Source organism: Cavenderia fasciculata (assembly GCF_000203815.1).
Source record: "Cavenderia fasciculata unplaced genomic scaffold Scf_ET2XIPL01CNAVH-3, whole genome shotgun sequence".
Classification (NCBI taxonomy): Eukaryota; Evosea; class Eumycetozoa; order Acytosteliales; family Cavenderiaceae; genus Cavenderia; species Cavenderia fasciculata.
The window spans coordinates 638,154-661,901 of record NW_004457723.1 but is presented as its reverse complement, the minus strand read 5'-3'; the positions used below and the strand labels follow the sequence as shown (position 1 = coordinate 661,901).

Sequence of the window (23,748 nt, the reverse complement as noted above, 5' to 3'; positions counted from 1 at the left end):
TAGTTTAGAGTAGTAATATGTCATGAATCTAGAAAAGAATGATGATTTAAGTACGAAATCATCGAGTAGACGACAACAACAACAACAAAGACTTGAAACGATTGATCAACATAGTGATGATGAATTTCAAGATGATGAATCATCTGATGAAGATGGTGATGACAGTCAACAAGTAGGATACTTTGATACAAAGGATGATTTTACAGAGGAAGAAAGAAATGAACTGTTATATGACGATAAAGAAGATGATTTGAATCAACAATGGGTTGATAAGAATCTTAAATCTACAAGTATGTATATCTCATCCCATCCAACCCAACCCTTGATATATATTTACTCTCTCTCTCTTATTTTATATTTTCTTTAGATAAAACAGATGCCTATTTAAGTTGTCCAGCATGTTTTACATTGTTGTGTGTTGATTGTCAGAGACATGATTTATACAAGAATCAATACCGTGCAATGTTTGTCAAGAATTGTACTATTGATTATCAATCTAAATTGGTCTATAAAGAAGAGAAAAAGAAACATCCAAAGAAATCAAAAGGAAAAGGAAATGGAAATGGAAAAGAACCAACATCGATAGCAACGACAGACGATCATGATAATGATGATCAACAGATAGAAGAAGATTATTATTCAGTTGAATGTTCAAATTGTACTACCAAAGTTGCTGTTTATGATAAAGATGAAATATATCATTTCTTTAATGTATTTCCTTCAAATTCATAAATAAATAAATCAAATCAGATATGTATAAATGAAACGAAAGAATAACACAAACAATAAAACTATTTTTGAAGTTTCATCTCCTTTTTTTTAAAATCAAATTTTGGACCCAACTAGTATAAGTCCTTTAATTATTATCTCTATCTCTATCTCTCTTTGTTTGAAGATATATATAAGAGAGGAGGGAGGATATGGATCAACAATTAACAACACCTGTTCCACAACAACAGCAACAACAACAAGATATTAATATTAAAGATTTGTTAAACAAGATTGAAAATGTTGCACTCAAGAATACCAAATCAAAAGAATGTCTTGACTTGTTAAAACTATTGTATAGAATAACAATCAATTACTATAAAACAAATAATAATAATAGTAGTAGTAGTAGTGGTAAAAAGAATCATCACAATAAGAAAAGGAATCATCATCATCAACAACAACAACAATCAATCATTTTACCAAATGCTTTAAAAGCAAACCCTGTATTTATAGAAAAGTTGTATGTACATCTGATTTATATACCTATATCTAATACAATGTGTGTATGTGATATTAATCTATCTATCTTTTTATATCTATATAGAACAACGGTTTTGATTGATCCAAATTCACCATTACGTGTTAAAACATTATCATTATCGATTATATCAAAGATATCAACCAATGAACCTCAATTATTACATAAAAAGTTTGTATTACATCATTGGTTCCATTCCAAACTAATAGAATGTTTATATGTTTCTTTTCTCTTTCTAGTTTAAAAACATTTTTTAATGATCATAAAGTATTATCATTATTATTATCATTGATGATAACAAGTGGTAGTGGAAATGCATCATTGTTTATTGGTACCATTCCATTCATCGCTCAATCAATATTGGAACCATTATTAAGATCGTCTTCATTACCATTCCTATCAACCTTTGTTAGACATTATTCCGATAGCATACCAATGTCTCAAATCAAACCAATTGAAAGTCAATTGGGTCAATTTCTTTCACATGCCAGTTTGGTTTCTGATCAAAAACAATCAAATACTGGATGTATGTAGAGAGAGAGAGAGAGAGAGAGATCAAACTAAACTCTAATAATTATATCTAACCTTTTCTTTCTTTCTTTTTTAGTTTTTAAAATTGGACAACAAGGAGCAGCACCAGTAACAGAAATGGATGGATCAATATCGATTGAATTTTTTACAGTATTGAATAATTCTCAAGTCTATACAGAGGATCAATCATTTAATATTTATTCATTCTCTATGCTATATGTTTGGTTGACAAATCTATATAATCCACAAAAACAACAACAACAACAACAATCACAACAACAACAAATTGGAGGCGAAACACCACCACAAACACCAAGAGAAATTGGATCAGCACTATCAAATAGAGTTTTAAATCCAAATTTTCAATCCATCATTGTATCCTATTGTCTAAGAATTATTGATCAATCAAAACTTAGACCTATTCAAGATGAAAAAAGCGGTGGTGCTATTGATAATATAGCTGTTATTGCATTGCTAGAGAGTATTAGAATATTGGATTTCCTTTGTTGTATGGATATCAATTTGGTACCAAAAATCTTTCCAACCGTTCAAAAGGCCTATCAACTTCATATTCCATCTAGTAGGAATACAAATGCAAACTCTGGTCATGTATTATTAGCTCTTTTACAATTTTTTGTAAATCATAGTCATACTCTAATCTATGATCCAGAACCTTTATTTAGAGCTTATTTTCAAACTTTTTTACCAAAAACTTGTAATTATTAAGAAATCAAATAGAAAAAAGTATATTTATATTTACTTATTAATTATTATTTTTTAAATTTAGATATGAATTCATTTGTATCATTTGAAACATTAAATTTTTGTTTAAAAAATAAGGAAAAGTTATTAGAGAATTCAAATGTATTTGGATTATACTTTCCACCTATATTTAAATGTTTGGCATGGTTTCCTCATAGTTTAATTGGAGAGTTTAGTGAATTGCTGCCATCATTAATTTCACCAAATACTTTTATTGAAGTATTTCATTTACTTTTGGATTTACCTTTATTAACCTCTTCAATGGAAAGTGTTTTAGTTGAACAAAGAAAATATGGTAAAAAAAGTAATAGAAAGATTAAAATTTATTTCTTATTAATTTATTTTTTATTTTTATTTCTTATTTTTTTTGTAGCAACAATGGGAGGAATAGATATAAATGATTTAAATGATACAGCATGGAGCGAATATAGAGTTTTATATAATTATTTATTAAGAAATGAAAGTGGAGTATCGATTAATTTTTGGTCAACTACAACATTGCCACTACTTCAACAATTTTGTAGAAAGACACCTGTAACGCCAAGAACCATTGGATCATGTGAATTGGTACCTGCATTGTTACATATTTATTTTGACATTTTATTGGCCTATGGTGACAAGACTATATTTAGATCGTTGTTGCCAGTTGTATTTGAACGTGTCGAACAAATGTTTCCATTTGAACCATATCAACGATCTGTTAAACAAACTCTTATTACAGAGATCATGTCCATCTTTAATCAATATCCATCGTTGGTAGTAGATGAAAAGGATCTTTTGGTACAAATCATCACCGAAGGTAGAGGTGGAGGAATCGATATGACACAATGCTTGTGTTGGATCATTGGAGAGTACAGTAGTGCAAGTATCTGTACAGAAATTACTCCAACCATTTTCAATGACTATCACGAAGCACTCGAATTGATTGCCTATGAACGTATCAATATGATGAAAATGGAATCACTCTCTAGTGTCTCTAATTCATCACTTAATCAACAATCTCAACAACAACAACAACAACCACAACAAGAACAACAATCATCTATTTTATTGTTGGGTCAACCACATCAACAACATCAACACATCTCTGAACAAGTCACATTAATGTTGGTTATTATTTCGTCGTTGACCAAGTTGGCAGCACGTTGGCCAGAAGCAACTAGTCGTGTCATTCTATGTCTTTTAAAGGTTCAAAGTTACCACCAATACTTTGATCCTCAAGTCATTCAACGTTCTATTGAATGCGTGCAACTATTACAATTCCCAAGTTTCTCTAGTGCACTCTATGATTACAATCGTTATCATTATAATAATATTAATAATAATGAAACTAGTACTGGTTCACTTTCATACATCAATTCTATTTCTCATGATAATCATAGTTCTCTATCATTTTTATTAATTGATGGAAATAAATAAATGAATAGGAAAAAAAAAATTATTTATATTTATTTAATTATTTTATTTCTTTAATCTTCTTTAATATATTTTTGATCAATTACCTTTTCACCAATAAGATCTGTTTTTTCATCATCCCAAGATTGTTCTTGAGTTCCATTTGGACGACGAGTTGCCCAAAGTGTTTCAAGATCATAGTATTCTCTTCTAGAGGTTTCAAATAAATGAACCATACAAAATCCTAAATCAATTGCTCTCCAATCATCAGATTCATCTGCAGAGTTAATTGGTTGATGTCCTACTGGGAATCTATGTTTAAACTAAAATAAATTAATTAATAAATATTTATATATATCTTTGTTTTTTTATCTATTTCTTTTTCTTTTCTCCTTTCTTACAGTAGTTAATAAATCTTCTTCAGCATTTGCAAGGATTCTATTTGAATCAGAACTAGCAACGATAAGATATTTTGTAAAGGTACATTTTTTAGAAATGTCTACGACAAAGAAATCTTCCAATTTGGTTTCAGCCAAAACATCCATCACTTCATGAATGGTAATTTCATTCTTTGTTTCCAAGAGATGTTTCTTTTTAGGGTCTTGTTTGATTTGTTGTTGTTGTTGCTGTTGTTTATAGACGATCAATTCCTCCATGGATTCAAATTCCTTGATTTCTTGATCATGTTGTTTCTTTTTCTTTTCCTTTTTCGATTCCTTTTCTTTTTCTTTCTTTCTTCATTCTCCTTGTCAGCCTTAAAGTCTACGTATTCATCACCTTCTTCCAATTCCTCTTCCATCAATGGCATTGACGATGATTTTTTCTTTTTCTTTTCCACCGATTGGAGACTGGCATCGATGATTTTATCCTTTCCAACGACGATTGGTGGTTGTTTTTGGGTGATTGGCTTTTGTTCATCAATGGTTGGTGGGATATTGATGTGTTTGCCTTGAGAGATTAATTGATCAATCTCTACTTGTTGTTGAGCCAAAAGTTGTTCATAGACTTCATCAGAGATTTCAGCGGCAGCACTCTTTAATTCATCGTCTGTAAATCCAAAACGTTTCTTTGCGTCCTCGTGAGTGATGAATTGTGGTAGTGGTAATTCGTCATCATCAACATCATCTTCAATGTCTTTGGTCAATTCTTGAAGCATTTCCGGTGAAAGAGTAATCATCTTTGATGGATCAATCTTTGAAATATCAAATTCCTCTACTGGTACTGGTGTATAGGTACCTTGGAAATTGGCCTTTGAAACTTTATAATCTTCAAAAAATTTCATCACTTCTTCATAATTGGCTGGTTTTGTTAATGGTTCCGATGATTCATCCGACTGTTCATCCGACTGTTCATCTTGATCTTCTTCAAATTCTTCTGGTTCCAAATCATCATCATTTTCAAACTCTTCAAATGTTTGATCATCATCTTCATTTGATGATGAATTTGATGAAGATGAACTAGAAGAAGATGAAGATGAGGATGAAGATGAACTACTGCTAGATAAAGATTCATCATCTTCATCTTGTTGTATATTATTATTTTGTTGTTTTTGTAATTGAATTGGTGGTGGATTAATGATTGAATTCTTTAAATCTCTAGACTTTCTTTCAGTTTCCTCTCTTTGTTGATCCAATTTTTGATCATTTTCAACTTGTTCGACATGTTTGATACGTTCTTGATTGTTTGCTTTGATTTGCTCCTTTCTAACCTTTTTAGTCTTTTTCTTTAGTTCAACCTTTTCTTCGTGGCTAAGAGGAAGGGTATGTTCATGTGCCAATTTAGAGTGACGACGTTTAACTGGCTCCTCTCCTCTTTGTGTAGCCTCTTTAACGGACTCTCTTTTCTTTGATGCTCTAACATCTTGTTGTCTTGTATATGAATTTCTTCTATTATAATGATTACTCTTGTTTGAATAAAAACATAATTGTTGAATTGATTGTGATGATGTTGATGACAATAATGATGTTGTCGATGATAATAAAGAGGTTATTTGTTGATGGTGTTGTTGATAAATTGATGGTGATGATGATAATGCAGTTGTAAAATTATATAGTTTAAAGTTGTTGCATGATCCGCTGTTACTGCTGATAAAGCTATTATTATTTATATGTTTAAAAGAAGGTAAAGATCTTGATCCTATTAGATTAACAAGATTACCTCCTCCTTTTGTAATTAGAGATGATGATGTTGATAACATTATTATAATTATAATTAATTACAATGAATGATGATGCACAATCACATATTTAATTTGATGTTCAAACGAGGTCTGCACAGCACCACCATTTATTAAATTTTTTTGTTTTTTCCAACTCAAGATCATCAAACTCTGAACTTATCTTTGGTATACAATAATAATAATAATTCATTGTTATTATTTATATTGATTTATTCCGAACCCGAGAATAGATAGGTCTACTATATCAAAAAAAAAAATCTCTTTATTACCAATTCGGTAAACAATAGCGATGGTTGTTTTTACGTCATGTCTGGTGAATAGACGGAATCTTCCATTATTTCTCCGCAAGAGCTGTTTGTAGAAAATTGCTTTTTTTTTCAAATTTTCTTTTGTTTGCAATTTCACTCATCCCTTCAATATCATCAATTATAGTACTATATTTCATCAGTATTAACAATACAACAACAACAACAACAACATATATAGCTATGGCTTCAAATATCTTTACCAACTTGGAAAACGTCATCAAGACTGAAGGTGAATCACTCGTAAAGACCATCAAGGGTATCTACCAATTCAACATTGCTACTGCTGCTGGTGAAAAGATTTGGTCTGTTGATTTGTATGTACACTTACAATTAATACACATATTGAGATATAATATATAGTTAGATAGATATAGATAGATAGCAAGCAGTCATATACAAATAGTAATTAGAACATTGCTAAAAAACTACTATCTATTATTATTGTTGTTTTATAGAAAGAATGGATCAGGTTCACTCAAGGCTGATAAGCATGAAAAGCCAGACTGCACCATCACCATGAAGGAAGAAGACTTTGTAAACTTGATGAATGGCAAGCTTAATGGTCAAACTGTATGTAACAATCAATCATCATGATTGAATCATCATTATTCACTCAATCTATCTCTCTATCTCTGTCTACCACTAGGCATTTGCACAAAAGAAATTAAAGATTGGTGGTAATATGGCATTTGCTATGAAGTTGAGTGCTATTGTAAAGAAATTAGCTGCTGCTACTCCAGCTGCACCATCCACTACTGCTGCTGCTCCAGCTGCCGCTGCTGGTGGTTCACTCGACGATGGAACTCCATTGGGCAAGGTATTTGCTGAATTGGCCAAGACTGTTGCTGGTAAGCCAGAGCTTGTCAAGCAAATCAATGGTGTCTACCTCTTTGACGTTGGTACCAAGAAATACACTGTCGACTTGAAGAATGAAAAGGGTAGCGTCAAGGCTGGCGTACCAGCCAAGGCTGACTGCACCATCTCCATCAAGGAAGAAGATTTGATCAATTTAATGTCTGGAAAGGTCAATGGTCAAGTTCTCTTTGGTCAAGGAAAGTTAAAGATTAAAGGAAATATGGGTCTCGCCATGAAGTTGGGTAAAATTACTGCTGCTGCTCCAAAAGCTAAGCTCTAAACTTTTAAACTTTAAAAAATAAAAAATTAATAATATATAAACAAAACAAATAGAATTGTCTTTAAATATTTAATAATGATAATAATTATTTATTTATATATTTATATTTATTTGTTTATTTTATTTATTTTATTTCTTTTCTAATCTATTTAATAATTATCAATATTTTGAATTTTACCACCCATGAAAACAGGAATACTATTTGGAGGAGGAAGAGCTCTTGATTTTGCCTTTCCAATGTGACGATACAATACGACACCCCCTATGAGAGCAGCGACTAGTACTGGGATACCAACACCAAGACCAATACCAAGAGCAAGGGCCAAATGTGAATTGATGACTGGTGCAATGCCAGCCTTGTGAACAACATTGCCATTGTGATCATAGTAGATGGAGCATTCACTAGGTCTACTGACGGTAAAGTTATCGTAGGTTACCGCACATCCATTGGCATCGGCTACAGTAACCGAGTAAACACCATCAACCCAATAACTAACATTTAAATAGGGTCCTTTGGCATTTGCATATTTACCAATATAATAATAATCTCCATTTCTTTCTGGTTGTCCTCCTTTTGCTTTAACTATTAAATTTTCTTTTCCATCTGGATTACATTGTGTTGTTACTCTTGATTGATCTAATTCAATTTCTAAAATTTAAAAAGAGATTAATAAAGACTAGTTTTCTTTTTTTTTTTTGTTTTCTATTTGTTTGACTTACGAGTTTTTTGAATAATTCTAATTGGTAGAGTTAATTCATTTTTACATAGACTTGTACCATTTGTTTTTGGAACAGAACAATGAAGAGTAAAATTACCAATTGGAATATTTGTAAAGAATGAATAACCACCATCGGTTCTTGTACTTTGGTATCTTTGACCATTTTCCTTTTTAATCAATGAATAATCCATTCCTGGTATATATTGTACTTTGAGAATAGCAGGTTCACCATAACACTCTTTTACTCTGGAATAAGTATAGAGAGGTGGTTTCATTTGAGGTGGTGATTTTAGATTGATTTTCTTTGGTAATTTACAACTAGTATCATTCTTTTCCGTTATAAACAATACATATTCATAAAGATTATCAACACCCAATTTAATAAACTTGTTGAATGTTTGAATTGAATGTGGTACCATTTCATAATTATATAAATCTGGATAAAAATCTACAATTTCAACTTCACCATCTGTTGAATTAAAACAACTTGGATTTTTAATTTTAATTTCTGGATCAAATATTGCTACAAATAAAAAAACAAAAAGAAAAGTAAATATATTATTTTTGTTATTATTTTTGTTTTTTCCTTACCTCCTTGAGTAATTGGAATATTAATTCTATTTGAACATTTAAACCCATATTCATCAATACTTGTCATATCGATAGTATAATTTTTTGATCTTAGATAATTGAATGTACCATTTTTCGATGTAAAGTTTTTGTTTTGATCATACAATACAAATGAATATTTTAATCCAGGTGTCATTATATTTTTAAAATCAACTGTACCATTTGAATCTGTTCTACATACTCCATGTTTTAATGGATGTCCTGGATCTAAAAAAGAAAAAAGTATAGTATTAGATTGATTGTTGATTATTGATTATATTTTTGTTTCTATTTTACTTTTTTGTTCAATTAAATTAAAAGTTAATTTAATTGAAGTAGGGTCATTGAAAATGGTTGAAGTTAGGACAGCACTATACTTTTTGGCTTGTAAACCTTCACGTCGATATTTTGTTGAACCATTATCAAGCCATTTAATATTATAATGATTAATGGCTCCCTTTACTTCAATGATACCATTTGATGAATTATAACATGGATAACTAACTCTTGATACAATTCCAGGTAAAATTTGAATAAAACTATTATTATTTGTTATTGAATACTAGAAAAGAAAAAGAAAAGAAATAATTAATAACAGGAAATATATATAAATATTCTTTTTTCCTTTTTTATATTCTTTCTTACAATTGAACCATTATTATAAACAAATGGACCACAAAGATCAACTTTATCAATATTTGTAGAATCAAAAGGAATGGATTGATCATTTGAAATATTGAAAGCTTTGAAACCATCATGATATGATGCCATGATTTGACCATTTTTGATTGTACTAACTGAACATGCCTCGCCAATATTGGTTGTACTAGTTACTGTTAGAGCCTCTAGACTATTATTATAGGTGTATTGTGTTAATACACTAGTCTTTTGTTGAAATATATATAATGATCGTTTTGGTTTGGTTCTTGGATCTGCAAATATTATAGTTGTATCTGTACCATTAAAATCTATTTTCTTTCCCAATGGTTTTGTTAAATTGGTTGGTTCGACTATAAAAAAAAAGAAAAAAGAAAAAAGAAAGAGTAAATATAAATATAAAAAGGTCTATATCTAATTCTTCTTACTTCTTTGACAATTTCTATGAATTAAAACTTCAAGTCTATTTTCAGTAGTTGGTAACCAAATATAAGTATCATCGATTGCAATATTTGTACAATTGATACCGGGTAGTTCACGTGTATTTTGAATCGAGTTTTCAGGTTCTCCATTTGAACCATTCAAACTATAAGTCATTACTAAACATCCACTATCAGTTTTACTCAACAATGCAACACATCCATTATAACTTGCTGTATCTAAAAAGAGAGAAATCAAAAAAAAAATGTTAATCTAAAATATGATTCTTTATCTTTTTCTTTTTCTTTCTATATTCATACGAGTAACTTCAATTGAATTCATAACATTTGATTCACCACCAAGTACTTGATAATCTTTTTTAACAATTCTATCGGTATTTGCAAAAGCTTGATATTTGCTAATGATGATAGGAGCCGTAGAGTTTGGATTGTTTGTTGCAATGCCAACTATTGGGAAATTAAATTTAAGTTCATTGTTTGAACTCTGTATAGCAGAACCTGATGTATTGAATCTTGTTACATTTCCACTTGTTGAATTACTAATCGTTCCATTATTATCTATCGTCGTTGTATCATTTGAATCGCCTAAATTAAATTGAAAATATGTTTAACAAAAAAACAAAAAAAAGATGATCTTTTACTTTATCTTTTTGTTTAGACTTACCACTATCATTTGTAATTAATTCATCTGGAGTATAACCAAAAGTATTTAAAATCGTTATGGATAATATAATTAAAAATAAATATATATATTTTGATCTTTTCATTTTTTTTTAAAGGTTTTTTCTATTCTTTCTATAAAATAAATAAGGTTTTTTAGAATTACAAGTATTTAATAAATAATATCAAAAAACAGTGGTGTATTTTTTTGTTTTTGTTTTATATATGATGATGACGATTAAAATAATTGTATTAATATTATTACAATTCCATTTTTAATGTATGATTGTGATGTTGTTGTTGTTGGATTGATGATGTTGTGATTGTTAATAGATACTAACCTCTCTCTTGTTTTTGTTTTTTTTTTTTGTTCAAGTTTGTATTTTTACTTGTTCTACTGAATTTGGTTTTGGATCAAATAATTTGGTTTACAGATAAACCAACTAGTATGTATAGGATAATAGATAGATAGATAGATAGATAATAATAATACTAACAACAATTAAAAAAAATCATGCAAATGATGATCACACTTGTCTAATAGATAGTTTATTCATGTGTTTACCACAACACACCCACTGTCAAGACATTGTGTTGGATGAATTTGGTTATTCGTATTCTAAAAAAAAAGTTGGTAAATATCTACCCCCCCAAATTCACTCTATGTACCAACCCCCAATACAGTGGTGTGTGACTGACTAGTATTGACTAACATTCATTTTTCTTGTTTTTCCAACATCACAACCCCAAAAAAATATTGTTTTTTTCTTTAATTTTTAATTTATTATATTATATAATATTATATATTGCTTAGGGTTTCAAGAGTAAAATTTGAAGAATCTTTCTTTTACAAAAAAAAAGTTTGGGTCTTTTTTTTTTTATTCTATTCCATTTCAACACCTCCTCTTGTTTCATCGGTAGTGGTTGATTTCTTTTTACTATCCTTGTTACTGAGACTAACATATCCTGGATGGAATGGAATCCATACACACATTAATAAAAACCTTTGGAAAAAAAAAAAAAAGAAAAGATTCAACTTAATAAATAAATGGAACGAATATTATTGTTATTGTAAAATGTATGATATCTTACATTGGTAAAGCATCCAAACCAAAGAATAAGCCTTCATTTAACATTATAGCACTATGATAACCACCTGCATACTCTGCAACACGATATATACTTCTAAGGATAATTAAAAGACCACTGATATAGAGGGCAATAAAGATGACTCTCCATTTTTTGTCAGCCTCGTCAGACTTTTCTCTAAGTACTTTGATGTGAAGATAAACAATTAAAAAGAAAAATAGTGTAAATGATGTAAGGGCAATGGTTAGACCAGTCAACATTACTGCTTTGGCTGGTGTTTGTAAATTTATATTATCTGCTGATTGTGCTAATAATGCTCCTCCAGCTTCAAAATAATAAAAAATAAATAAATGATCATTATTACTCTTTTTATATTTTTTATATTTTATAATTTGCTTACCAGATTGAATGAAAATTGAACAAATATCAACAATTAAAAATAAATATTTTACAACTTTTGGTCTAAAGATTGGATGTGTAATACCAGTCTTTTTCATTACTTTACCAAGTTGTGCAAATAAAAATACGGCTGCCAAGGCTGTAGGTGGCAATAAAATTAAAAGGGTTGTTGTAATATATTTTCCTAGATTATGTACATCATTTCCACTTATTATTCTTGTTCCATATCCAATTGCCATTACTAAAAAAAAATTAAATATAAAATAAACAAAATGAAAGAAATAATTATATTAGTATTCTATATTTATATCTTATCTTTTTTAATTTTTATTTTACCAGCACCAGCAACAGGAGCAACAAAAAACCAAAACTTTTTAAATCTTATAGATAATGCTAATAATATTATAGATACAACAGCAAAACCAACTACACCTGCTGTTGCCAACCCTACTGAAGGATCATATCCATGAAGATTTGGGTATTTTGGTCTTATTATAGTTGAATTGTTATTACTTGACATTTAAAAGATATAGATATATAAAGATATAGAGAGAGAGAGAATAAAAAGATAAAAATATTTGTATTTAAAAAGAGACTGATCATATGAATTTAGTTTTGCTGTGACTGTACTATGTATTTATAGGGTATGATTAAAAAAGAATTTAATAATAGAATGAGGAGGAGGAGATTGTGTGATGTTAACCACTCACTCTCAGAGTGATTAGAGGGCTTAGAAGATGGTTACAAAAAAGCCGGTGACAAAACCAAAAGAAATCACGTCATTACCGCTATGGACCAATTAGTCTTTAGACGTTTGCGCAATCCATCCTTGCATCTGTCCCAAAACGGTCATATTCACTTTTTCATTTTTTTAGGGTGGCAACATTGTCGTCATGCTCGGTTTGTCAAGAGGTCACTGATGAATGAACATTTTTTCATCGAATCTCTTTTTCAACGAACCTCTCTACATACACTACGAGCAAGAGAGAGATTAAATTTCATCGCATCTTTGAACAATGATATTTTACTTTATAACCCCCCACCCTAATCATATTCTAAAGAACTTATACATATGATATGATTACGTTGTGCATCTTCACCTGAGAATTAAGGATGTGGGCGACAGCGAATGAAAATGAAATTCGGGAATGAAAAATTAAAAATACCCCCACAACCCACGACTTCGCGAAGATATGAGAAGCGACACTAGTAGTGAGAAGAGGTGATAAATAAAGAGATAGGGAAACCATTTCATATATATATATATATCAAAGGAGGGTTGAGGGAGGGTTCTTTGAGCAGAGATGAAATTGATTGCATCACCAAGATGAAACTTTGAAAAAAAGATAAAGATACACCTATAGAGATGTATGCAATCAAATTCAAAACGCTTGGTCAAGCATCAAATTAAAGGGGTAATGACTATATTTCTATAAACAAATAAGAGTAATATCAGAGTATATAGATTTGGTACTTTGGATAAATACAGTTTACTTATTATTTATCTATTTTTAAATTTTTGCGTGTACGTACAAACAATCTCTGATATCAAAATGATTCTCGGCACTGAAAGATGATAGTGATAATGTTGTGGTGGATGTAGTGGATGTTGTGGATGTCGCAGATGTTGTTGTGGCTGAAGTAGTGGATGTTGTAGAGGTGGTAGATTATTAAAGAAACAAAATTATATGATAAAAGTTGCTTGAACAAAATTAACTTTATTTATATATATAATTTTATTATATATGAACTTTTTTTGTTTTTGAAATTTTATTTTTTAAATTTACCAGTGGGCAACTCGGTGGTAAACAGTTGATTCCAAAAAAAGAGAATAATAGAAACGCATCAACAAATGGAAACCATTCACCATAATAACCGTGGCCGGTTAGCTAGGCCGGAAGAGAGGAAGCCTTACCAGTTGGATGTAATGGTTTCAAGATTAAATTTATGATTAAATAAATCATTTCAACCCATTTTTTTTTTAAATAAGGCCAAAAATCGAAAAAAAGGGCTGCGAAGGACGCCGATATTTTCAAACACCCACCATAATAACCGTGGCCGGTTAGCTCAGCTGGAAGAGCGGCAGCCTTCTAAGCTGCAGGTCGTGGGTTCGAGCCCCACATTGGTCGTCCACTTTTTATTTTTTTTGTGCTGCCACTGGCCACCGACAGACAGTGGATGGTAACCTAGCTGCCACTGGCCACCGACAGACAGTGGATGGTAACCTTGCTGCCAACACCGAGGGAGACCAAAGAGAGTAGACGACTAACTGAGCTTCCGAGTGTGCTCTTCCAACAGAATGTGCTCCTCCACGTAGAGCTTTCCCCTTTGTTTGCAACTCCATGAAACAATACTAGTTTGAATGGCTTGCGACAAGAAAGACTACCATTAAGAAGGAGGAGAAGATGAGAGTACTATATCTACTACTTTCTACATTATAACAAGTTACATATAAATATTTAATTGAAACAAATATTTAAACTAAAAAAAAATGAAAAAGTTTGGTGTGCAAGGGTGATGAAGATTTTGATTCAATATTTTAATGAAAAAAAATCATTTAAAAAAAATTAAATTGATTTTTTGAGCTTTTGCCATCTGATTAAAATTTAATTTATTGATTATTATTATTAAAAAAAGAAGGTAAATATTTTTTAATAGTTTCTTTTATCCAATGAACGATAGAGCCAGTTGAATAGTATGGATGTAAAAGTCTAAAGAAAAGATTGACAGTGTGACGAGACAAACTACCCTGAGGGAAAAGTATATCCAAAGCCTGTCTACTAGCAACTCTAACATCTCTTGGCATATGACAAGGTGATCCAGGTTTACTAAAAGAATATAAACAAGATTGTAATTTAATTTTTGTTACTGCTGTTAAATTCCAATCTAGAAAGTAGAGAGAGTTTAATTAATATTTCTTTTTCTTTTTTTTTCATTTCTTTTCTTTTCTTTTTTTTTCTTTACTTGCCTTTAAAAAAAGTACAATATTCAATATATTTAATTAAAATTTCTTCACTTTTAATTTGATATAAATGTCTAATGACACCACGAACAAAGATATCATCTATTGAAAGTTCAGATAGAGTAGGGTCATTACCACCAATGACAGAATTGGTATAGTGTTGTTCCAAAGTATGTCTAAAACGAGCCAAAGATTCCACAGTGACATTATCTTCATAGTAAAAGTAAAATACAGTGATAATATGATAAAAGTCAACCCAAAGACGACGATTTCTAGATAGTATACCATTTGGATCGTGGGAATTCTCTTCATTTGCTTCATTTAAACCTGACCATAGTGATCCATCCAACAATTTACTTTTAATAACCATATAAACCTCTTTAAATCTTTGATAATTACAATCATTATCATGCCAAAATAATCTATTTGTTGCTTTTATAAATACATTTACTTGTGGTATTAATGATAATCTATATTCTAGCAACTAAAAAATAAAAAGTAAATTAATAAATATTGTTTTTTTTGTTTTTTTTGTTTTCCATTTCCTTTTACCCAAAGATAAAATAAACTTGAAAATATTAAAAAGAACCAATGATTATTATAGAGGGTAAGGAAAAGATGACGATGTTTATCAACTTCATTTGGTATATGGTATAGATAGAGAGAAGCCAATTGATAATAATAAATGATTGGTTGTTCCTTGTCATCTAGTATTGGATAATCAAAGGTATAAGATTTCTTTTCAATTTCCAAATGTATTGGATCGTTTGCATGACGAACATCCATTGGTGAATTTGATTGTTCATTGACCAATGTAATCCTTGGTGGAATTTCAAGTGATCTATTGGTTTCTGAAAGTTGTAATGGTGAAAATGATGCAAACATTTGATTATCCTTAATATTATTATTATAAGGTATTCCTTTAATTGGTGATCCTTGTTTAAATTCATCACATTGTAAATATTCTATAAAAAAAAAAAATAATAAATAAATAAAAGGATCCTATTTCTTTTTTTTTCTATTTCCATTACCTAAAACAGAATCATCCAATTCAGAGGATAAATTACGAAATAATTCCTTTAGAATCTTATTCTTTTGAGATGCCAATAAGTCTTCTGAAGTAGCCGATTTTAAAGTTGAAAATACACGATTGACCAACTTTTTAATGAAAATATGTCTCTTGTCATAGAGTATCTTGTTGGAATAATAACTTGGAATATTATCCAAACTTTTTTGTTTCTCTAATATCTTTGTTTTATATAATTCTCTACTTTTTCTATTATCCAATTGAAATGGATTATCTATTTCTTCTTTTTCTTTTTGTTGTGATAGTTGTTGTATTTGTTCTTCTTCTTCTTTAATAACATTGACTGTAGTAGGATGAATATCAATATCATCATCTTGTTCATCATCCTCTTCAAATTCATCTTCTCTTTCATCATCATCATCATCTTCTTGTTCTACTTCTTCTTCTTCTTCTTCTTGTTCTTGTTCTTGTTCTTGTTCTATTGTTGTAGTTGTTGTACTAGTTGTAGCAGCTATAATAGTTTCAGGTTGTTGACTACTACTAGTATTATTTGTACCTTCAGTACTATTTACAAGTGATAATACAGGTGTACTATTAATAGCATCATCTAAAGTTTCATGTGTATCACCTAAATCATTAAATATAAATGATTCTGATGATGTCAATGAAACATTCTTATTATTATTATTATTGTTATTATTATTCATATTTTTTAAAAAAAGTAAAATTTACATTCTTTTTTTATATTTATTGTGTTCAATTTGGAATTCAATTTGAATATTATTAATATTTTAAATATTTATAATCTTTATATCTATATAATATTATATTAATTTTTATTTATCAAAAGATTAAAGGAAAATAGATAAATAAATAAAAATAATAATTTATCTTTTTTAAAAACAAACAACTGTAGTGAGTTGTTCAAAAAGGGATGATGATCTATCATTCTTTCCTTAAAAGGGGTTGTTGAACAAACAATTATGTTAGCATCCACAAGTCGATTCTTGGTTGTTGATGAAGGTGATGTTGCAAACGAAACAAACTTAGGATCAGATTCTTCAGATTGAAAAAAAAAAAAAAAAATCTTTTAAAGTACTCGACTCTCTCTCTCTCTCTTTCATTGATTCGACAATCAATCTACTCATTCATTCACCATCATCTAAAAAAGAGATAACATACAACTTATTTATTTATTTAATTTATTCTCTTATTTTTCGATGGATTCCTCTACTTCTTCTTCTTCATCTTCTTCAGTTTCAATAGAATTAAAAGATATATATGATTATGATGTAATCATTATAGGTGCAGGTGTAGTTGGAACGTCTATGGCGTTTGCACTTGGTAATGCAGGTAAACAAGTACTCGTAGTGGAACGTGATATGAGCGAACCTGATAGAATTGTTGGTGAGTTGATGCAACCTGGTGGTGTCAAGCATCTACAGATGTTGGGGATGGGAGACTGCTTTCAAGGTATCGATGCATCACCTGCCTATGGCTATGGTATCTTTATGGGTGCCGATAAGAGTACCAAGTTGACCTACCCCAAATTACAGAGTACTGGTGAGAATGCTATTGGTTACTCGTTTCATCATGGCAAGTTTATCAACAAGTTGCGTGAAAAGATGTCGTCTGCACCCAATGTTACGGTGGTTGAAGGTACTGTCAAAGCACTCATTGAGGATGACAATCAGGTACACGGTGTAACCTATGTAACATTGGACAGCGAGACTGGACAACAGGTATCAATGGATAAGCGTGCACCACTTACTATTGTCTGTGACGGTTGTTTCTCAAATCTGCGTCGTGTCATTACACCTGCCAACACACCCTCTCAAACCAGTACCTTTGTCGGACTCATTATCCGTGGTGTCAACCTACCATACCATCATCATGGACATGTCTTTTTGGTCGATCCAACTCCCATCCTCATGTATCGTATCGGTAGTAATGAGATCAGAGTCTTGGTTGATGTCCCAGGTGTCTGTCCCAGCAATGATATACTCAGACAACGTTTCCGCGAACAGACAGCCCCTCAACTACCCGAAACACTCCGCACCGCCTTTTTACAGGCTCTCGAAACGCAACAACTCAAAAAGATGCCCAACTCTCGTCTCCATCCCCAAGAAAGCACCAAACCCGGCTCCATCATCCTCGGCGATGCCTGGAATATGCGTCACCCCCTCACTGGTGCAGGTATGACTGTCGCCCTTTCCGATGTCTACCACATGTCCCAATTACTCGGTCGTCTATCAGCCGCCGATCTCTGTAACCCTAAAGTCATGGATAATATCATTCAACAATTCAAATCAAAACGTCAACCACTTGCTTCAACTTTAAATGTTTTAGCTGGTGCTCTTTATAATGTTTTTTCTGCCGATTATGGTAAATTTAAAAGAGAGAGAAAATAGAAAAAAAAGATAGATAATATTATTATTTGTTTTATTAATACTTTTTTTTACTTTTTTAAATTGTAGAAAATCTAAGAAAAGCATGTATGGGATATTTAAGTTTAGGAGGAGAATTTACAGCAGGACCAGTTAAATTATTATCAGGACTTTGTCCAAAACCACATGTATTGGCAATGCATTTCTTTGCAGTTGCATTTTATGGATTGGTAAAGAATCTTTTCCCATTCCCAACTCCATCTAAAATTGCAACCTCTTATAAAATGTTGTGTCAAGCTTCAGATATCGTTGTTCCATTATTAAGAAATGAAAAAATACTTCAAAAATTAGTTGCTCTTTGTAGTTTACTTAGATTAACAAAGAAATAAGAAAAAGAAGAAAAAGAGAAAAAGGATAATAGTTTTTTTAAAAAATTTAATATTACTAGTTATATTTTGTAATAAGATTCGAATTACTTCATTACTTTTTCGAAAAAGTAGAGTAATTTCAATAATCAATCAATCAAAAAATATAATATAATAATAATAATAATTATAAATAAATAAACTATCATATCATTTTCCAATGTTACCTATAGAGAAACGGAAAACAATGAAAACCATTCAGAGAATGTCGGAAACGAGTTAATTTGAGGAAATCACTAATCGAGTGAAAAAGGGGTCAAAAAAAGTATAATAATAACATTCGATTCAATCGTATCACACAAACACAGACTAACTTATTCATTCATATTATATTATAACGTAGTAATAATAATAATAATAATATTTATTGTGTATTTTTAAAACAACAACAACAAACTTATAACAACTAATAGATAGAAAGAAAGAATGAAGATAATTAGTATAATATTGACAAGGAGAAAAGGAGGTGATGTAATTGATAGTGTATATGATTTAAATCAATTTGGTTTCTTTGAAAGAGGAACGTAAGTAGTCAACAACAAACAACAAACAAGTAATATATATTCGTATCTATATTACATCTTCTTACTCTTTTATTTTTACTTTTTAGGGTAAAAGAATTATTAGTAGCGACTAGTAAGATTTTTGTTGAAAAGTTTAATGTGAATACAAAAAATGCGGTACCTTATGAACAATATAAATGTTTTGTTGATGTAAGAGAGGAATTTGGTGGAGTGGTATTTACGGATCAAGAATATCCAGATAGAGTAGCAGCTAGATGTCTAAGTGAAATGATGATGGAATATTTGAAAACGACACAGGGAATTATTGGATCACCATTCCCTGGATTACAAAATATCATGACAAAATATGGAACGGTGGCCAACGTTGACAAGACTACTGAAATTCAAGGACAAATCAATGATATCACTATTATCATGCATAAAAATATAGACGCTGCACTTCAAAATATGGGAAAAATGGAAGACCTATTACAACAATCAAATGATCTATCTGCAAAAAGTAAATTATTTTTAAAACAAGCTAAAAAAGCAAATCGTCGTTGTTGTATACTTCAATAAGAAATAGGAAATGAAACACGGAAGGAAATAATAATAATAATAATGGGAATAATGGAAATAATAATAATAAAATATACTAACAACAAACTAACTTTTATATATTAATTAATTATTTCGATTTTACATTTATTTTCATTTCTTTTGTTGTTTGTTGGTTGTTATATTATATTTTAATTTTGTTTTGTTTTTTTTTGTTTTTTTTTTTTCCATTTTTATCTCATCATCATATTATTATTATTCATACCCAATTCCATTGAAAGAATATTCTTTTGAGCTTCATTTGAATGATGAAATAAGAGGGAATGAATTTTAACGAGTTCTGGGTATGGTTGTGGAGGAATATTTGGTGATTGTGATGGTTGTTGTTGGCTAAAGATATTTGCAAAGTTGCCAGTAAGACGTTGGAAGAAACGTCCAAAGATTTCGTGGAATTGGAGTACTGCAACTGGATCCATTTGGAGGTTATTGTGCAAGAGGTAGGCTTGGTCTTGAACGAGATAGCCTCTGAGAAGGAATTGTTCAATGACGGCCAAACCGTTGCGGTGGCTAAACACCTTGGTCAGGAATTGGGGTTGGTTAAAGTTGACTAAAAAGTGAAAGGCAAGTGTGAAGAATTGGATTGGGATTTCCATGACCCATCTCGAAACGGTACGGTAGATTCCATTGGTTGCAGCTTCACTTCCCTCTGGCAAATGCAACATTAATAATAATGGAAGATTTCTACATACTGCAAATAACGCAGATACCGATTGTGGTGATGTCAATGATAAAAAGGCTCTATTCAATAATTTTCTACCTTTACCAATTACCCATAATGATACAAATAATAAATCTTCTGGGCTAAAAGGAAAACAAATAGGAAAATAAAAAAATTAATAATCATGATTCTTTTTCTTTTTCTTTTTCTTTTTATATTTACCAAACAGAAGGCCATTTTTGATCAGGAGTTTGTTGTGGTAATAATGGTGATTCAAATTTGAAACATGGGAATGGATCCAAATGAAGTGATTTAAATAGGTCTTGTGCTATTTGTTCCTTTTTGGCTTGAAGATCTATTAATTGTTGATTATCAGTAGATGCAGATTGTTGTTGATTATTAATCAATTGATCAATATCTTCAATATCAAGTAAATGATTATATGATGATTCAATTGCCAATTTAATAGTTTGATCACTTGATTGAACCTAATAAAAAAAAATAAAAAATATATAAGTAACTGATATTACTTTTGTTTTTTTTTTTTTTTTTTGATTCCTTACAGTTTTATCATATTGTTCATTTTCATCTTTATCAAGTATAATTTGCAAGATTGGTCTTGGAGCTCTAATTGAATGAGATGGAATACGTCCCAAAGCACCAAGTAATGGATCAGCTGTTGTAGTTGGTTTCTTTGTAATTGTTTTTGGAAGTGAATCACAAATTGGTGTATGAGTAAATTGTTGAATTACAACTCCTGATCCTAAAAGAAAAAATATAGAAATAAAATGGTTTTAATTGATTGATCTATTTCTATTTCTATTTATATTTCCTTTTACTTTTTACATTTTACATACTTTCTTTTAATTTTTGAAAATAAAAATCTTCTATATATGGATTTGTATAATGAAGTTGATAAGCTTGTAATCTATGAATAGTTTGAATTTCATCGGCACTCATGTACTTTTTGTCTTGAATGTGTGGTTGCTTCATTGGACTTTTACCATTCTGGGCATTTTTGTTGTATTTGTTGTTGTTGTATGGTGAAGTTGGGGGAGCTCCTCCTCCTCCTCCTCCATCGCCTCTGGGTGATTGATGTTGATTCCAGTTTGCATCTCTTGCTTGATCTCTTAGTATACGTTGATGTTGTTGGTATTCTCTGTTGCCTGGTATAGCATCACCAAGGGTAAATCCTGGTCTTGATGGTGACGAGTTTCTATTATTATTGTTTATATTGTTTTTACCTTGAGGTGTTTGCGGTTGTTGTTGTTGTTGTTGTACATTTTCTTGTTGTTGTTCGACCACTTGTGAAACAGAGGATTGTTGTTGTGATTGTTGTTCAAATTTAGCTTCCAAATCAGATAATGAATATGCTCCTTTTAATGCTTCCAATTCTTAAGAGAGTAAAATGGTTAGATACGATACTAGATATTATGTTTCTTTTTGTTTTGATATATGCATACTATTTGGAGATTGTTGAGGAACACCAGATTGGAACAATTTTTTCAATGGATCAATTGGAGATTGTTGTGGTTGTTGTTGTTGTTGATGATGCTGTGGGGTAGTTGGAACATTATTCAAAGAATTGTGTGGTGTTAGAGCTTGAGGGATACTAGTAGTTGGAATCTCACCCATTGCAATTTTAAACATTGATTCTAATTGATCATTATCAACCTAATAAGAGAGAAAAGAAAAAGAGAAAGAGAAAGTTTAATACAATATGTTGCTTTCTTTTTCATATATCATTTGATGCTTTACTTGATTATTATTATTATTATTATTGGGACTCTTTTCTTTATCATCATAAAGTGATAATGAACTAAACATTCCAACAGTTCTACCTTGTGCATTTGATTGTTGTTGTTGTTGACGGTTTTGTTTGTTGTTGTTGTTGTTGTTGTTTACTGGTGGAAGATCTGAAAAAAATGATGATCTACCATCCGCATCTTTACCGTTACCATTACGATAATCTTCGTCGTCCTCCAAGAGACTACCATCATCTCCAAGATCTTCCTGGTCGTCGTATCTCTTTAATTGAACACCATCTCTTATTTTATTGTCAACTACAAATCCTTCATGTTCATGTGCCAATGATGTATGTTGATTCTCCCATTCGTCATCTATTAAATGAGATTGATTATTAGCTACCACTACCTATATTATATCTTTCTTTATTATCTATAGTTACTTAATGGACCAGTATCACCAAAGGTTTCATCGTCATCGTATTCTTGTTCTTCATAGTTGATTTGGTCGTCTGTTGCCAATAGATCGTCGTCAAAGTAGTTTGGTGCAGACATCTCCTCTCTCTCTCTATGTATACTATGTTGTCAATCAATCAATCTCTTCTCAACTATTAATAGATATTAAAAAGTGATAGATAGAGTTATAGTAGTATATATATATATAGTATTGTAGATTATCGAATATAATTAATATGTGGGTTCAAGTTTAATCTTCAGCTCAACAAGAAAAAAAAAAAAAGCAAAAAAATTAAAAAATTCAAAAATTGGAAACAATATTCCTCAATTTCATGATAAGAGGAATATAATTTATATTTATATTTCTAGTCGACGAGAATATAATTATAGATGAACATCAAAAATATTCTCGATTAATCTAGATGATTCTCAAAAAAAGTGTAAAACTATTGTGGGTGGATGATGATGAATAGTCAGTCAGAAAAGGTAGCACTAATGCAAGTGGTGGTGGTGGGGAGGGGCAAGAGTCATAAACTGACATTGGTTTTTCAGACTCACTCTTCTTTGGTTTGATTGGTACTTTTTAAAAACTAAAACATGTACGATGTAACACCCACCAGGTTGGTTTGGTTGTGGTGGTGCTAAATGCCAACTTTTAAATTTAAAGTGACAATTTAAATTATTCACTTACTCACTGGGTGGTATGTATATATGGATGAGAGTGGTGAATGTATCTGGTAGAGTTCACACCCACCTTTCCACATTTAATAACATACTTATTGTATTGTCTCCTTTTATATATGTGTTCATTTTCAATTATTTGTATCCATCTATC

General features: G+C 30.5%; 11 protein-coding genes and 1 non-coding gene across 12 annotated transcripts; 6 read left to right on the top strand and 6 right to left on the bottom strand.

Annotated features, from left to right (window-relative positions):
* Positions 1–22: 22 nt before the first annotated feature.
* Positions 23–732, top strand: DFA_07107 (uncharacterized protein; the record flags this gene model as incomplete). The annotated part of the gene is made up of 2 exons (XM_004366918.1): positions 23–290; positions 368–732. The coding sequence occupies 2 exons, from the start codon at positions 23–25 to the stop codon at positions 730–732; spliced, it is 633 nt and encodes a 210-aa protein (XP_004366975.1).
* Positions 733–920: 188 nt separating this feature from the next.
* On the top strand, positions 921–3,961 carry DFA_07106 (uncharacterized protein; the record flags this gene model as incomplete). Its single annotated transcript, XM_004366917.1, has 6 exons — positions 921–1,231; positions 1,316–1,420; positions 1,489–1,775; positions 1,857–2,495; positions 2,568–2,837; positions 2,916–3,961. The coding sequence occupies 6 exons, from the start codon at positions 921–923 to the stop codon at positions 3,959–3,961; spliced, it is 2,658 nt and encodes an 885-aa protein (XP_004366974.1).
* Positions 3,962–4,011: 50 nt separating this feature from the next.
* On the bottom strand, positions 4,012–6,134 carry DFA_07105 (uncharacterized protein; the record flags this gene model as incomplete). Its single annotated transcript, XM_004366916.1, has 4 exons — positions 4,012–4,260; positions 4,339–4,664; positions 4,715–6,073; positions 6,095–6,134. 4 exons carry the CDS (start codon positions 6,132–6,134, stop codon positions 4,012–4,014), a joined length of 1,974 nt encoding a protein of 657 aa, XP_004366973.1.
* A 470-nt stretch (positions 6,135–6,604) lies between these two features.
* DFA_07104 (Nonspecific lipid-transfer protein) lies at positions 6,605–7,559 on the top strand (the record flags this gene model as incomplete). Its single annotated transcript, XM_004366915.1, has 3 exons — positions 6,605–6,738; positions 6,880–6,994; positions 7,071–7,559. The coding sequence occupies 3 exons, from the start codon at positions 6,605–6,607 to the stop codon at positions 7,557–7,559; spliced, it is 738 nt and encodes a 245-aa protein (XP_004366972.1).
* A 149-nt stretch (positions 7,560–7,708) lies between these two features.
* DFA_07103 (uncharacterized protein) lies at positions 7,709–10,751 on the bottom strand (the record flags this gene model as incomplete). The annotated part of the gene is made up of 8 exons (XM_004366914.1): positions 7,709–8,208; positions 8,280–8,801; positions 8,870–9,115; positions 9,185–9,449; positions 9,533–9,897; positions 9,973–10,203; positions 10,285–10,569; positions 10,649–10,751. The coding sequence occupies 8 exons, from the start codon at positions 10,749–10,751 to the stop codon at positions 7,709–7,711; spliced, it is 2,517 nt and encodes an 838-aa protein (XP_004366971.1).
* Positions 10,752–11,527: 776 nt separating this feature from the next.
* DFA_07102 (uncharacterized protein) lies at positions 11,528–12,652 on the bottom strand (the record flags this gene model as incomplete). Its single annotated transcript, XM_004366913.1, has 4 exons — positions 11,528–11,648; positions 11,737–12,058; positions 12,134–12,373; positions 12,469–12,652. 4 exons carry the CDS (start codon positions 12,650–12,652, stop codon positions 11,528–11,530), a joined length of 867 nt encoding a protein of 288 aa, XP_004366970.1.
* A 1,536-nt stretch (positions 12,653–14,188) lies between these two features.
* DFA_07101 lies at positions 14,189–14,261 on the top strand. Its single transcript has one exon. It is a non-coding gene; the product is annotated as a tRNA-Arg (tRNA).
* An 8-nt stretch (positions 14,262–14,269) lies between these two features.
* On the bottom strand, positions 14,270–14,476 carry DFA_07100 (uncharacterized protein; the record flags this gene model as incomplete). Its single annotated transcript, XM_004366912.1, has 1 exon — positions 14,270–14,476. One exon carries the CDS (start codon positions 14,474–14,476, stop codon positions 14,270–14,272), a length of 207 nt encoding a protein of 68 aa, XP_004366969.1.
* Positions 14,477–14,743: 267 nt separating this feature from the next.
* DFA_07099 (uncharacterized protein) lies at positions 14,744–16,828 on the bottom strand (the record flags this gene model as incomplete). The annotated part of the gene is made up of 4 exons (XM_004366911.1): positions 14,744–14,960; positions 15,097–15,578; positions 15,647–16,059; positions 16,126–16,828. 4 exons carry the CDS (start codon positions 16,826–16,828, stop codon positions 14,744–14,746), a joined length of 1,815 nt encoding a protein of 604 aa, XP_004366968.1.
* A 513-nt stretch (positions 16,829–17,341) lies between these two features.
* sqle (squalene monooxygenase) lies at positions 17,342–18,897 on the top strand (the record flags this gene model as incomplete). Its single annotated transcript, XM_004366910.1, has 2 exons — positions 17,342–18,506; positions 18,599–18,897. The coding sequence occupies 2 exons, from the start codon at positions 17,342–17,344 to the stop codon at positions 18,895–18,897; spliced, it is 1,464 nt and encodes a 487-aa protein (XP_004366967.1).
* A 462-nt stretch (positions 18,898–19,359) lies between these two features.
* Positions 19,360–20,015, top strand: DFA_07097 (synaptobrevin domain-containing protein; the record flags this gene model as incomplete). The annotated part of the gene is made up of 2 exons (XM_004366909.1): positions 19,360–19,457; positions 19,544–20,015. The coding sequence occupies 2 exons, from the start codon at positions 19,360–19,362 to the stop codon at positions 20,013–20,015; spliced, it is 570 nt and encodes a 189-aa protein (XP_004366966.1).
* A 212-nt stretch (positions 20,016–20,227) lies between these two features.
* DFA_07096 (uncharacterized protein) lies at positions 20,228–23,723 on the bottom strand (the record flags this gene model as incomplete). The annotated part of the gene is made up of 9 exons (XM_004366908.1): positions 20,228–20,855; positions 20,935–21,200; positions 21,276–21,475; positions 21,570–22,106; positions 22,176–22,386; positions 22,471–22,832; positions 22,901–23,025; positions 23,453–23,492; positions 23,690–23,723. The coding sequence occupies 9 exons, from the start codon at positions 23,721–23,723 to the stop codon at positions 20,228–20,230; spliced, it is 2,403 nt and encodes an 800-aa protein (XP_004366965.1).
* Between the last annotated feature and the right edge of the window lie 25 nt (positions 23,724–23,748).